This window comes from Polyergus mexicanus, unplaced genomic scaffold, assembly GCF_030449975.1.
Source record: "Polyergus mexicanus isolate NDT 795.1 unplaced genomic scaffold, iyPolMexi1.0 SCAF_21, whole genome shotgun sequence".
NCBI classification, from domain to species: domain Eukaryota; kingdom Metazoa; phylum Arthropoda; class Insecta; order Hymenoptera; family Formicidae; genus Polyergus; species Polyergus mexicanus.
In genome coordinates this window covers 4491331-4507037 of record NW_027223341.1, presented here as the reverse complement: position 1 = coordinate 4507037, position 15707 = coordinate 4491331, and the positions used below count along the sequence as shown (strand labels likewise).

At 44.9% G+C, this 15707-nt stretch overlaps 2 protein-coding genes across 2 annotated transcripts; one reads left to right on the top strand and one right to left on the bottom strand.

Moving 5' to 3' along the window:
* Positions 1 to 3560: 3560 nt before the first annotated feature.
* LOC138942053 (uncharacterized) lies at positions 3561 to 3962 on the bottom strand. The gene has a single exon (XM_070312085.1). It carries the CDS (start codon positions 3960 to 3962, stop codon positions 3561 to 3563), a length of 402 nt encoding a protein of 133 aa, XP_070168186.1.
* Positions 3963 to 8501: 4539 nt separating this feature from the next.
* Positions 8502 to 9704, top strand: LOC138942052 (uncharacterized). Its single transcript, XM_070312084.1, has one exon. The coding sequence runs from the start codon at positions 8502 to 8504 to the stop codon at positions 9702 to 9704; it is 1203 nt and encodes a 400-aa protein (XP_070168185.1).
* The last annotated feature ends 6003 nt before the right edge of the window (positions 9705 to 15707 follow it).

Sequence of the window (15707 nt, the reverse complement as noted above, 5' to 3'; positions counted from 1 at the left end):
AGCATAGTATTGCTATCGAATTATTGCGAAGAGATGCGCTTCTAAATTTCAAATCAAAGTATACAAGTTTTACATCACAGGCTTGTATTCTTTGATTTGGAATTTCGAAACTCGAAACATCGATGGACGTTCTACGAATCGTCTCGAAGAACGCGCGCGAATAATATAATTTGTTTTTATAAATAATATAATTTGTATATCCGAAAATGTAATAAATATTCGCGTTTAATATAGTTTACTTTAATAAAATGCTTCGAGAGAGAAATAACAAAGGCGAGTCGAGTATTTCTACATTATAAAAAATCGCGGAAATGTCCGATCAGTCCTATATATAATAGATTTGAAGTCAGATCCGGTAAACTATTCTAGCTCAAGATTTGTAGAACTAGAATAACTTTTCATTCTTGCTAAAGATTTATCCACAAATCTTGAGCTAGAATAGTTTACCGGATCTGTATAAAAAATCTATCATAAATAGGACTGATCGGAAAAAAATGTTAATGCGAGTTACAATGTTATCATAGTGACGTGATAAAGAATGTATATAGGGCGCGAGAAAGAGTACGTATAAAGTTCGAAAGAGAGAACGCAGGATACGTCGGCCGCGTAGCGGCGCGAGAGAGAACTCGTATAGAACGTGAGAAAGAATCCGTATGTAACGCGAAAAAGACGAACTCGCGCGTGTTTTTGCGAGTATTTTCGCGATATAAAAAATCGTGGAAATCGCCGCTCTGTCTAATTCGCGGCGAATCTGGACCCAGATTTGGTAAGCTTTGATTTGAAGGTCCAAATCTGGTCTTACCAAATCTGGTCAAGATTTGCCGCAAGTTAGACAGAGCGACGATTTCCATGATCTCTTTATTATGTTCTCGGAAGCATTATATATAGAGCAACGCGAAAAAAATGTTAATACGAGATACGACGTTCGTTTAACGACGCGATGAAGAATTCATATGGAGCGTAAGAAAGAGTCCGTTGTGACGTTGCCGTCTCGCGCGCGTCCGCCGAGTCCCTCCCCGATCGAAAAGCGCGGACTAAAAGGCCGCGCCAGTCGAATCATTGCGAGAACCGTACCGTTACCTCCAGAGAGGCGTCATTAATTGAGATTTCGAGCTTAATATTAATTTAGTTTATGCTTTTCTTTCGTATGAATAATTCATTTGGGAGCCTCATCGGCGAAGGAGCGGAGAGTCGCTGAAACGTCACGGAAACTACGATCGCCAATCAAGGAAGATCTTAGAGGGGCAAGGAGCCAGCAATTTGGAAATCCAAATTACCTAACGGCCAAGCTAGCTACGTCACGACGGGATCAGGACCCGCACACGTGATGCGCGACGCACGGGACAGTGAGAAAATCCTCGCGCAAGGGCTCAGGCCCGTGCGGATCCGGTCCCCGCGGAGGGACTACAATCCTGCACCCGATGACGTGACGCGGCCCCGGAAGAGACGGAAAGAAAGGTGGCAGCGATGTTTCCGGCCAAGCCGTTCGCCTTAGACCTCGCGACGGCCCCGCGGAACGGGCCCCAGCGAATTATTATTCGTAATACCGGGGGCGCGCGCATCCCCGTTACGACCGTGAGCGCGCCGCCCGCCGGCTACAACGCGTGATAACGCGTGATTGGTCGCGATAATACGCACCCCGTGTGCGCAGCCCCGGCCGGCCCACAGGTATCGATTCTGGATCGCGACGATCCAGGAAGAGACTGGCGTGAGCTTGCGTGCGAGTAACGGCGTAATCGAGAGGACTGGTTGTGGCGAGAACAATTGCGAGATCGTTGCTGCGTGAACGAGCGGAGAGGATCCCGGCGATCGACGGCGAAGAATTGTGAGCGCCAGAGGACTTCGTCGACCCCTGACCGTCCCGACGGGAGGAAGAGTACCGGTGAGGTTACCCTCCGCCATATTCGCCACTCGCGATTGCGCCCGGAATCGTTTCGTTCTGTCGTCGTCGCCGTGAATTCGTACTTTGGTGTACGGGCTAAGCCCGATTCTTTGGTGTAGATTTTCGCGTCACGGCCACGTCGTCAAGCGATTCGGGCCCCGGAGCCTCGAAAGTATCGGTTTCCGCGGATCGAGACATTACCTCGCGTTTTTAAGAAACCGTGTGTCGTCTCTCTGGAGATTCGGATTCCGTAGATTATATTTGCGTTGGGTCTCGCACGTCTAGCGTTTAAGACTCGTTCGTACTGTATGTCGGTCGCCTGAGTGTGAGTGTGTTTCGCGTCAATTTGTTATATTCTTTTTGTCTCTCGTTTGTGAATCTTCGCGTCGGAACTGTGCGTACACGCCCGATGCATCTGTCTTTCGCGATTATTATACGGGTTACGTGAGAGTGTGAATCGCGTAACTTCGACGTATCATGTCGGCTGTAAAGCGCCGCGTCTCGAAATTGTGAGCGCGTTTTGGTGAGAATTTCCTCGCGATTCTTGCATGAATGGCGTGCGTGTGTGTGCCGAGCATTCGATTCTGCGTAATATGTCCGTCCGAAATCGAAGCATGTCTGCGTTGTATTAAGTGCACGTTAATCTTAAGTTGCGTCGTAATAATTTCGCGGTAATAGCGGGCGATAATATCGCCGTTGGCGAGGCAATATCGAGAATTGATGCGGTTTTGCACCCGAATTATAGAAGAACGTAATATTCAATCTCTTCGCAGTGCGAGGCGTAATTCAAGCCGAGCGAACATTCCGGCTGATCTAACGGGTTGGTCTCGGCGTACGCATTACGGGGTTTCGCGCCCCGCGTCTAACACCCAGTCTCGCAGCCGCGTTTCTTTTACTGCAGCCGTATATCCGCGTGGTTTATCATTACTATTCTCGAGGAGCTGCGGCTCCCGCTATTATAATAAATCTGTTAACCTCTTTGTTTAATTGGCGAGTTTCTTTTCAGTTGTGTTTGTCGTTTCCGTAATTGTCGCCTCTTGCATAAATTATCGCGTTCGATCAACACTCGCCCTGCCCCTCTACCGTTAGGCGAGCTAGCCAGCCCGTGGCGAATTCCGACAACTTGCTTTTGCGTTTACCTCGCGTTTATTTCGCGTGTTTCGTGAATTGATACGTGAAAGATCGTATCTGGCGCCCAAGTTCGATTCTCGCGATTATCTCTCGGATCTCGTCACGGTACGCGCGGAACTCCTAACATCCCGTTCCCACCTGGCGCGTGGACCCCTTTTTCTCCGTTTTCCCGTTTTTGTCAACGACCATTCCGCTTCTCCCCTTCGGCGAATTAGCTCCTGTTCGTCGACGCAATTTACACCCGCGCAACGGAGAGAACGAGTCGGCGGCCGCGTTTATCGCTCAGCCGCGAGACGGTAGAAAAGTCGTCGCACCGTATAAAGCTCGAAAGAGAGAACGCAGGATACGGCGGCCGCGTAGCGACGCGAGAGAGAACCCGTATGGAACGCGATAATTTCGCGATAATTTTTATTTTTTCTAACGAATAATTTTATTTAATATATAGTTGTATTTAATATATGTAGTTGTATTTAATATATGTAGTTGTATTTAATATATGTAGTTTTATTTAATAAAAATACATTTTTATCATAATACAGTCGTTTTATCATAATACAGTCGTTTTATTTATCCAAGAATTGTGCGATTCGTCCATTCCCAACCATTTCACGTAAATCTCGTCGCCCTTTCGACGCAGCACCTTTTCCACGAGATACACGTCGGGATCATTGACGCGCAGCAACTCATGCTCGTAAAACCCTCCGGCGATCGGTTCGCCGCGCGAATCCTTCAACAAATACGTTACGGGATTAGTTCGTTGTATCTTGGCTATTCGAAAAATTTCGGTGGTCCAGTTAGGTGTGAAGCCTTTCTCGAAGATCGTCTTAAACTTGCTGACGCGTACCGGATCGGCTACTTTGAATTTCGCCGGAGTTGCGATTTTTATATTGCTGTATACCGTATTTAAAAGTTTATCGGCGATCGCTGGAGTTACGTCGACGGGTCTCATACCTATAGTGCGATGTTTTCGCGCGTTATATTCCTCGACGAGTCAAGGTAATTCGTCGATCCACTTATACGTTCCGCTTAGCGTGAAATACTTCCACATAGAATTTTTGAGTGTGCGATTGAATCGTTCGACGATCGACGCTTTTATCACCGAGTACGTCGAGTAATGATTCACTTCGCGCTTTTCCGCGAATTTTTTCACCTCAGCGTTGTAGAATTCCTTTTCTTTGTCGGTCTGCAGATTTTTCGGACACCGCTTAGAGTCTCGCACTATCTTAGATAACGCTCGGGTAACCTCGTTCGCGCTCTTGCTTTTAAGCGGTACGGCCCAAGCGTATTTGCTTAACGCGTCGATAACGGTGAGTATGTAGTTGTGGCCTTTGTTGAGTCTCGCGTAAAGACGCATCTCGACCACATCCGCTTGCCATAGGTCGTCGTACCCGCGTATCGCGACGCGATGACGCGGAAAGTTTCTTCTCGCGGGCGCGTGCAATTCCTCGACTAGTCTTCGTTTTTCGGCGCTCATAATTCTCTTTTCTTTCTCTCAAGGATGACGTTGGGTGGGATCTCTCTTTCGAGTAGCTCGCCGCTCCGAGTGTCGCTGCTGGTCTCGCGAATCTTCGCTAGTTCCGTCACTCTCCCCGATAGCTCGTCCGCGTCTCTCTTCAATCGCGATGTTGAATTTTCCAATTCTCCTATCTTCGTCTCGGATTTCGCCGCAAAATTCGCCGCGATGCGCGATTTTTGGGTTAATTCCTTATTTTACTTTGATTGAACAGTATTTTATGATTGCTCGCGCTTCTGATTGAGTGATATAGTATTTTTCGCGGCATCGATTCGATCGCTTAAACCCTTGATTTGTTTATCCAAAGCATCGATCTGTTTATCTAGAGCGTTAGCGCTCGCTTCTATTCTCGAAATGGAATTTTCCACAGCGTTTATTCGTTTACTCAGAACGTCGTCGCACGCTTTTATCTCGGAAACGAAACTCTCCGCGACGTCTATTCGTTTACCCAGAGCGTTATCGAGCTGAGCGAGTCTCGTGAACAGTAGGATGACGCCCTGCCCCGCCTCGTCCGCGTCTTTTCTCAATTGCGATGTGATTCTCTCGACGTAGCTTTTGCTCGTCGCGTCGGCGTCCTCCTCAGGCTGAGCCAAGCGTTTTATCTTGCGCTCTCTCGCGTCGTACTCGATGGAAGAGCTTAGACACAGCGCGTTATCGCGCACGTAATTTCACAGAGACTCGATAGCCGGACGTAGTCTTCCGGTTCTCGCGTCGTAGCTTCGGTTTCTTAGAGGTGTGCCGAATTTGCTCACGGACATCGCGAATCCCGCGTACGACTGCGACGGTCGTCGACGCGACGGTTCGATTTATACGATCGCTCCCGTTTCGCGAAGCTCCTCGATTATCGATAGAATCTCGTTTTCGTGACCGTTGTCCGGCTCGACGTGAAGCGTCCAACAATCGCAGACGATCCACTAATTCATTCGGATCATCCCAATGAACGTAATCGATTCTATTGTTCGTGACTCGCATAGTCGACGGTACGCGACTCGCGCCCGTTTTTTTCGCACCGCTGCCGTGAATAAGCGGAGCGATAATGGATTTGTATTTGTATCCCTGATTTCCTAAGACAGACTTTTTAGCGTCATGATCGCGTCTATGAGCGTTCGTTGTTAACAATATACTTCTGTACGTTAATTTATCCTTTTCTGTATATATGAGGCTATTAGGAATTTTCATAAAAACTAATTCGTACAAACCGGGAGTACCAATGTATTTAATCTCATCTATAAATATGGAATCATTCGCGTCTACGTCGAATCGCTTATCGCCGAGCATCGCGCTTTTCTCACCGATGTAAACTCCGTAAACGTGATCGATCTCGTTCGGCGCTTCCCCGCCGAGAAGAGCCCCCATATACTTTCGCCCCAACGGTCCTAACCGACCGTGCGATATCTCGCAACCTTGAGATATTCGCGGAATTTGTCTAACGAGTATTTCGAGGGCGATTCGAGACTCTCGGATTTGAACGCTTCCTCTTCGGTTTCGTCTCGCGCGAATGGATCTCTCTCGATGGAATACTCGTTTAATGGAGTAGAGACGGCATCTAATCGTCGTCGCGCGCGTATTCGTTTCGCCTTAGGTTTTTTCCAAACGGGAGTCAACGCTTCGTCCTTCCATTTTTCCTCGACGCTCGTCGTCGCGGGCGAGGCGTCGATCGCGTCTCGCTTTATCGTCTTGCGCTTAATTTCGTCTCGCTCGGCGCGATCGGCGATGCGCCGCAGCGGTTCGACGATCGGCTTGAAACGACTCTCTATCGCGATCTCGTTTTCCATTTTGCCGGTCTTTAATGCTCTGTGTTTTTTACGAATCGACGCGCGCGTCTTAGCGATCTCTTTCGCCGTCTTTTCGCGTTTACCAATATTCATCGAGGCCATTGCGACTAACGAATCGATTCTTCGGTGCGTTCGACGTATCCGCGACGACTCTACTGTACAATGAAGTCGTTAAACCCTCATCTGTATCTACCGGCGCGAAGCGCGCTATCTTTGTCGATCACTAAGAAACCATATTTATACCGCCAACACGCGCGACATAGCGCGTGAAAATTCTCGTACGACATAACCGTGTTCACGTGATCGTTGTACGCGTGACGCAAATTAGTACCATCCTATTTAAAGAGAATCAACAGATTCACGTTATCTCGAATCAAATGCTTTGGTATTTTAGCGTACGTTTGGCACAGATAGAAGCAATCGACGTTCGAGTATCGACCCATAGCGAAGTACTCCCTGATAGTATCTTGTTTGTCGCACGCTACGTCGTCGAACACGAATATTAAATTCGGGAGCGCTTCGCTGGGTGGAATAACGTCAAAGTTATTAGAAAATGTGAATAACCTATATCTTCCATCGGTGTTAATAAATTCTCTAAATATTGATATTTAGGCTGCTGCAACGACTTCGAGTAAACGTAAACGTTCTCGAAGCGTACGCCATGCGGACTCTCCAACAAACTTATCAACGCGTTCGTTTTACCGCAACTAGAGGGGCCGCAAATGACGCAGCGAATAGCGTTCGGTAATAGACGACCGTGTCTGCGCGCTTCCTTCGACGGTCGCGCCCTATTGTCGAGGTTCGTCACCTTTATCGCGATCGGTTGCCGCACGAAGCGCATTTCTCTCGCTGCGCGCGTGCGCGGTACACTTGCGCGAGGCAGGGCGACCTTTTTATTTATATACGAATAGATCGCGCAGTAGCGAATCGCGCGCGGTGAATCGAGATGTTTATCCTACTAATAGATGGCGACGATATTCTCGATTTCACCGCCGATCAGTTGCGGTATATCCCGAAAATAATTTTGCTAAAGCACTTCGGTCGCTACGTGGAACGATTGTGGGAGAAACTGCCCGAATATATAAGAGTGGATCCGGAGGTGCAGCGCTACCGTCGATGACTAGAGCATTATAATCGCCCCTGGCAACAAACGCACATCGACGGTCCGGCGCCGCTCGTTAAAGATTGCGGCGAATGCAATTCGCGAAACGGCGGTACAGTGTGAGCTGCGGCGCTGGCTTATTGAACCGAGCGATAAATGCGCTCCCTTTCAAACTACATATACCTGGATATCAATTTTGCTGGCCGGGTACCCGTCTCGCGAAACGACTCGCGCGAGGCGATCGAGGCGACAATCCTCTTGACGCGGCCTGCCGCGAGCACGACATCGCGCGAGCGCGTCGCGGCGAGAGACTCGACTCTCGGCGAGAGAGCCGCCGCGGCGGTTGTATGAATGGCTATGAAATCGAAGACGAAACTCGGAATGGGTATGACGAAAATCAAGAGAAGAAAGATCAAAAGAAGAACGACCGCTACGAGGAAAAGAACGCTTCCGATAGCGAAACGCGGCGGCTTCTTACCCCTATTACCGTTATTGGGAGCTCTCGGTTCTTTAGCTGGGAGAGCGGCGGGAATCGCGAAAGCAGTGAATGATCGCAAAGCGGCGCGACGACAGCTGGAGGAGTTGCAGCGCCACGATCGTGCGATGGAGGGTCGCGGTTTATATCTCGCGCCGTACAAGCGCGAGAGTGGCGCGTCCTCGACGAGAAGAAGAGAAAACGCTAAAAAAAAACTTCGCGTAAACAGACGCTAGAGATCCTCCCATCCGTCGGAGCAACGACGAATGAACAGTTAAATCGCGCGGCGATACTTTCGCGCGTGCCTCACTTTAGAGGCGTGTTTATGCGCGACGCGCTTCCGTCGCGGGCGCGCCGCGACGAGAGCGGCATTGTGAAAATTGATCGATTTTCGCGGCGAGGAGATCACGATTCGTCTGCACGTGCGGCGAAAACGGTAAAGAAGCGCGCGATGCTCGTAGTGAACGGGTCGAACGCGAGAAACGCGCCCATCGTCGCCGTCGCGTCGCCTCTAGACGCGGAAAAGAGAAGGAAGAAGGGAGGAAGACTGACCGTCGCCAACGCGGCTTTCCTGCGCTCCTTGGGTTTCGTCGTGCCGAGGACCGCTTCTTCGTAAAAGCGGAATGTGCGACATTCTAAGCATCAGTGGGGAGCCTATCTTCGACGATCGCATCGTCAAGATCGAGACTCACACGTACAACCCTTACGCTAATACTACGTTCGGGAATAGCGACGAGATACGAATTCCTATACAACAGCAGGATTTATACACGTTACCTTGCGATAGTTTTCTCTACGTCGAGGGCAGACTCGAGTCGATGGAGGCGCCGAGCGCGCAAGGGGAAATCGCGTCAGTGACGAGACTAGTAAACAATTGTGCGACGTTTATGTTCGAGGAGATTCGTTACGAGCTCGACAGCGTGGAGATCGATCGAAGCAGAAACATCGGAATAACGAGCACGACGGTCGAGAGAGGCAAAATATTAAAAAACGCTGGATGGGACTTATTAGCGACAACTCATTCATCGATCGGCGATTTCAACTTCTGCGTATCTCTCAACGTGCTATTAGGTTTTTGCGAAGATTACAAGCGCGTTGTGATCAACGCGCGACACGAACTTATTCTAATACGAGCGCGCAACGATAACAATTGCATCATATCGCGCGAAACGCAAGAACCTAAAATCGTTTTGTTAAAAATACAATGGCGAATGCCTCATATAGTATTAAATGATGTTAATAAATTAAGATTATTGCGCACATTAGATAGCGGACGATATCTGAGCGTCGCTTTTCGCTCGTGGGATCTCTACGAGTTTCCGCTTCTACAGAGCACGACCAAACACTCGTGGGCCGTCAAAGCGGCGACGCAGCTCGAGAAACCGCGATACGTTATCTTCGCGCTACAATACGGAAAGAAGAACGTTCTGTCCGAGGAGCCTTCTTTATTCGACGATTGCAAATTAACTAATGTCAAACTGTATCTTAATTCCGATTTTTATCCTTACGACGACATGAATCTAGATTTCGATAAACATAAAGTCGCCGTGTTATACGACATGTACTCGAAATTTCAAAAAACGTACTACGGATGCGACAACGACGAAGCGTTGTTAAATCTAAAAAAATTTTTAACCCACGGCCCGCTCGTAGTCATCGACTGTTCTCGACAGAACGAGTCGATCAAGAGCGCCACCGTGGACGTTCGCGTAGAATTCGACTGCAAGGAGAACATCCCCCCTAACACCACAGCCTACTGTCTTATCATTCACGATCGAGTGGTAGAGTACAATCCGCTCACTAACGTCGAGCGCAGAATCGTATAAGCGCAACGATATTCGAAAAAGTATGGAGAGAGAATAAAACGCTTAGGAAGAAACCTAGGACGGGACACTTCGAGTACCGCTAACAACGACGATGGACGTGCCGATCTTCGTCGATCTTCAAGGTTTCGTAGTTAACGAGAAATTTGTCGCGAAAGAAGTAGCCGTGTTAAGAAATGGCGTGGAATTGACACATCACATCTTTCGCCCGCCGATGTCGTGGGATCTGCTCACGAGAGCGGAAAAATCGCGAGCGTGTTGGCTGATATCGAATCATCACCAGCTAAAGTGGAACGATGGACACGCAAATTATGGGTCGATGAAGAGATTCGTTCGAGACGCCGTGTGTCAAGGATCTAGCCCCGATTCGACGGTGCGAATCTACGTCAAAGGTCACGAAAAGAAAAAGTGGCTGATTGAGATCTTGGGAAACGTCGCCGACGATCGTGACATAGTCGTCTCCGTCGAGACTATCGACGCCGATTACGAGGATATCGAATGTTTGGAGACTCTGAACGCTTCGCGGGCCTTTCGCTGCGGATATCACGCGAAGAATTGCGCGTTAGAGAACGCGTGCAAATTGCACGATTGGTGGTTCGAGCGGCGCGATCATTTGCGCGATACGTGCGATTGATTATTATAAATTATATTGAATTATTGTATATTATATATAATCTATAAATTTAAGCTTTATATATAATCTATAAATTTAAGCTTTATATAATGTATTAAATCAATTATATTACTTTATATCTACTCATTTGTATTGTAGGATTTAAGTACGTATTATATGTACCGATATGCGTAGTATCGCATGTCGATATTGCGGCTAGATCATAAAGTAATAACGAATCCTTTAGCGAGTCGCCGCTAAGAGAGATTTTTGTTATCGCGTGCGCAATCTTTTATTTTGACGTATGCGGCTAGATCACAGGGTGGCCGCGAGTCCGAAAAGATAAACACTACTCTTCGATCGGCGTCTTTTAATCTCCGGGCATAAACAGACGAGCAGCTTAATCTCGGGGCATAAACAGGCGAGAAGCAGCGAGCGTCAGTCAGTCCTTCTCCGTCAGTTAAGAGTTGTACTACATTCTTATATTCTATATATTCCCTTATAATAAATATCTGTTTTAAATAAAACCTACAAATTGGGGGCTCAGCCGGGATTATAGCCTAGAGTGTAGTGCTAGCAGACGACCATAAGAAGTGCCTTAGAAGTTTTCAAGAAGTTTTCTAAGACATAACTATAATGACGGAACCAAGTGCCAGCGCAGCAAACGACGATCTGAATGCGAAGCTGACGGACATGACGACAGCTCAATTAAGGCAAGAATTGAAAAAACGAAATTTGAAAACGGCAGGACTGAAAAACGAACTCATCCTAAGACTGTTACCGTTTATGCAACTCGAGCGCGAACACGGTGAAACAGAACAACACGGCGAAGTTAGAAATAAAAATGATGAAGACGCAAACAGAAAACAAGAAGACAACAGCGAAAGCGACACAAGTCTGAGCGACGAAGATGAAGTGTCGATTGTTGAAAGAAGACAAAACACAGGAAGGGCCCGAGGAAATCAGTTATTAACATTCAGAGATGTTGAAGAATCCTTAGAGACGTTCAACGGAGATGACAAGGTTGATGTGAAGATGTGGATCAAAGATTTCGAAGAAATGGCTGCATTGTGCGAGTGGTCCGATATTCAAAAAGTAGCATACGCAAAACGTCTTCTTAGCGGGTCAGCAAAACTGTTTGTCAAACATGAAAGATGCACGAAAACATGGAAGAAGCTGCGGCGTGCATTAAAGGAAGAATTTGTTAATATCGTGGACAGTCATGCAGTACACCAAGAGTTATTACGACGAAAGAAATCATCTGACGAATCATATCAAGCATATATATACAAAATGCTTGAAATTGCCGCACAAGCCGACGTCGATACACCATCGGTAATTCGATACATTATCGAAGGAATACAAGACGATGCAGTTAACAAAACAGTGTTACACGGAGCAAAGACGATACGTGAATTAAAAGAAAAATTCACTCAATATGAAGCTATAAGGAAAGAAAGAAAATTAAAGACGAAGCAGTCGAAGCCAGAGGAAAAGAAGAAGATGACTCAAGGGGACACGAATACAACGACGACGAAAAGATGTTTCAACTGTGGTAGCAGAGATCATTTGGGTAAAGTGTGCCCGATGAAAGAGCAAGGCGCCAAGTGTTTCAAGTGTAATCAATACGGACATATAGCCAAATTGTGTAAGGGAACAGTGAGTGTACAGAAAGAAGCCGCGTGCGTAATTGTTAAGAACACACAACAAAAGCAGGTAAAGCAAGTAGAAGTCGCGAATCAATGTTTTGTTAGTATTATAGACACGGGCAGCGATTTGAGCTTAATAAATCGAGATTGTTACGAGAAGATAGGTTGTCCGAAATTAAACAATAAAATAAATTTTGACGGTTTAGGCGCATTAAATAATAGTACGTACGGCTCCTTTGCAATAGATGTTGCTATTGACGATGAAACATATAAAATTGTATTTCACGTCGTTGATAATGAAATAATGAAACATGCAATCTTGATTGGTGCTGACTTTTTAAATCTAGTTGAATTACATTCGATAAAAGGTCAGGTAGTTATCCGAAAAATTCCTGAAAAATCAATTCACGCAAGTAGTACAGAGTTACCCGAGGTGTTAAAGGTTGATATAATAGAAAACGCAGATCCATTTGACTTTTCATATATCTCTGATAAAAACTTACGACGCGAAGTAGAAGTTATTGCAAGAAATTATGAACCTAAAAAAACGCGTGAAATCGGTGTTAAAATGACGCTAATTTTGAAAGATGATATTCCAATTTACCAAAGACCGCGTAGATTGTCTCCATCGGAAAAGGAAGAAGTTGATAAACAGTTAAAAACGTGGATAGACGACGGTATTATAAGACCCTCTAATGCCGAGTACGCAAGCCCTGTTGTACTAGTTAAAAAAAAAAATGGTGACACAAGAATCTGTGTAGACTTTCGAAAATTAAACAAGAAAATCATAAAAGATCATTATCCGTTGCCGTTAATCGGGGATCAGTTAGACCGGTTGCAAGGCGCGAAAATGTTTAGTACTATTGACTTAAAAAATGGATTTTTCCATGTCAAAGTGGCCGAAGAAAGTAGGAAGTATACTTCTTTCATTGTTCCAACAGGTCAATACGAATTCATACGGATGCCATTCGGGCTTTGCAATTCTCCGGCTATATTCCAAAAGTTTATAAATGCTGTATTCAAAGATTTAATTTCTGAGGGAATCGTATTAACTTATATGGACGATCTAATTATTCCTTCGCAGAACATTGAACAAGCAATTGATAGTTTAAAACGCGTATTAGAAGTTTCAAGTCAAGCTGGTTTGCACATAAATTGGCAAAAGTGTAAATTTATTCAAACAGAAATTATATACTTAGGACATATCGTAACGGACGGAACTGTAAAACCCGCGGAATGCAAAACTAATGCTGTTATGAAATTTCCGGTCCCCAGATGTGTCAAAGATGTACAAAGTTTTATCGGCCTTACGGGTTATTTCCGTAAATTTATTTATCAATACTCAATGATAGCACGACCGCTAACAAATCTTTTGAGGAATAATATAGAGTTTCGGTTTGGTAAAGACGAAGAACAAGCATTTCGAAGTTTAAAACTCGCATTGATCAATAAGCCTGTTTTAAAATTATATAAAAGCGGAGCCGAAACGGAATTACATACGGACGCTTCAAAATTTGGTTACGGTGCGATATTATTGCAAAAGGATTATTTAGACAATGCTTTCCATCCGGTCTATTATGCAAGCGGGAAAACTACTCCAGCTGAAGAAAAATATACTAGTTATGAATTGGAAGTACTTGCAGTCGTCAAAGCATTGAAAAAATTTAGAGTATATTTATTAGGCATTCATTTTAAAATTATTACCGATTGTAAAGCATTTACTTTAACAATGAACAAACGAGATTTGTGCGTCCGCGTGGCTCGATGGGCTCTTGCATTAGAGGAATATGACTATGAAATCCAGCACAGGCCAGGGAAAAATATGATGCATGTCGACGCACTAAGTCGAAATCCCCTCCCAGAAATTTTGCTCGTTCATGAAAGTAATGATAGTTTAATCGCTAGATTTAGAAAAGCTCAGAGTACCGATCAAGATCTGCAAAAAATCCTTAAACTAGCGACACTCAATAAAGTCGACAGTTATATAGTAAGAAATAATTTACTGTATCGAGATCATGATGGCGAATTATTGTTAGTAGTACCTAAGACGTTACAAAATTCGATAATTAGACAAGCGCATGAGCAAGGTCACTTTGGCGTTAATAAGACGGAAATGCTTGTACGAAGAGACTATTGGTTTAAGACTATGCGATCGAAAATCGAAAAAGTAGTAACGAGTTGTATAAATTGCATTCTAGCAGAGCGAAAACAAGGTAAACAAGAAGGATTCTTGAATGTAATTGATAAAGGAGATGTTCCGTTACATACCTATCATGTGGATCACTTAGGTCCAATGCCAAGCACAAAAAAAAATTACCGTCATATTTTTGTCATAGTTGATGCGTTTAGTAAATTCGTGTGGTTATATGCTACGAAATCGACCGATGCTACCGAAATAATCGACCGTTTGTGCAAACAATCCGTTGTATTTGGAAACCCGCGTAGAATCATATCAGATCGCGGTACGGCGTTTACATCAAGCGCGTTTAAAGAATATTGTACCGAGGGAAAAATTCAGCATCTTCTTATTACCACGGGAATACCTAGAGGTAATGGGCAAGTGGAAAGGGTAAATCGTACCCTTATACCACTTTTAACTAAATTGTCGGCCCCAAAACCAGAAGAATGGTTTAAATTTATCGATACTGCTCAGAGATATTTAAACACTACGCCGAGCAGGAGCACGGGCCGAACACCGTTCCAATTAATGTTTGGCATTCACATGCGATTAAGAGAAGATACACAAATACGCGAGATGATTGAAAACGAATGGGCGCGAATGTTCGAAGAAGAACGCGACGATATCCGACAGGAAGCCAAAGAAAAAATAGCCAAGATCCAAAGAGAAAATTTAAAGACTTTTAACAAAAAACGAAAAGTAGCGTTAAAATACGCGGACGGAGATCTTGTCGCGATTAAGAGAACTCAATTCGGTCCGGGACTTAAATTTCGTAGTAAATTTTTAGGCCCTTATCGTGTAACTAAGGGAATGCGTAATAATCGGTATATAGTTGCGAAAATAGGTGAACATGAAGGACCGCAAGAAACTTCTACGTCTGCCGATTATATGAAACCTTGGTTGCATTTCGATGATACAGATGAACCTGAAAGCGAGGACGAAGAAGGAACCGAAAATAAAGAATAAAAAATCACAATTAACATTCGAGGACGAATGTCTTACAGGACGGCCGAGATGTAGGATTTAAGTACGTATTATATGTACCGATATGCGTAGTATCGCATGTCGATATTGCGGCTAGATCATAAAGTAATAACGAATCCTTTAGCGAGTCGCCGCTAAGAGAGATTTTTGTTATCGCGTGCGCAATCTTTTATTTTGACGTATGCGGCTAGATCACAGGGTGGCCGCGAGTCCGAAAAGATAAACACTACTCTTCGATCGGCGTCTTTTAATCTCCGGGCATAAACAGACGAGCAGCTTAATCTCGGGGCATAAACAGGCGAGAAGCAGCGAGCGTCAGTCAGTCCTTCGCCGTCAGTTAAGAGTTGTACTACATTCTTATATTCTATATATTCCCTTATAATAAATATCTGTTTTAAATAAAACCTACAGTATTATAAATTATATTGAATTATTGTATATTATATATAATCTATAAATTAAAGTTTTATATAATCTATAAATTTAAGTTTTATATATAATGTATCGAGTCAATTATATAATCTATAAATTTAAATATAATGTGTGTATCGAGTCAATTATATAATCTATAAATTTAATTA

What these genes read in the sequence shown, in the direction of transcription:
- LOC138942052 (XM_070312084.1), top strand. Translation starts at nt 8,502, where the DNA reads ATGTGCGACATTCTAAGCATCAGTGGGGAGCCTATCTTCGACGATCGC.
- LOC138942053 (XM_070312085.1), bottom strand. Translation starts at nt 3,962, where the DNA reads ATGAGACCCGTCGACGTAACTCCAGCGATCGCCGATAAACTTTTAAAT.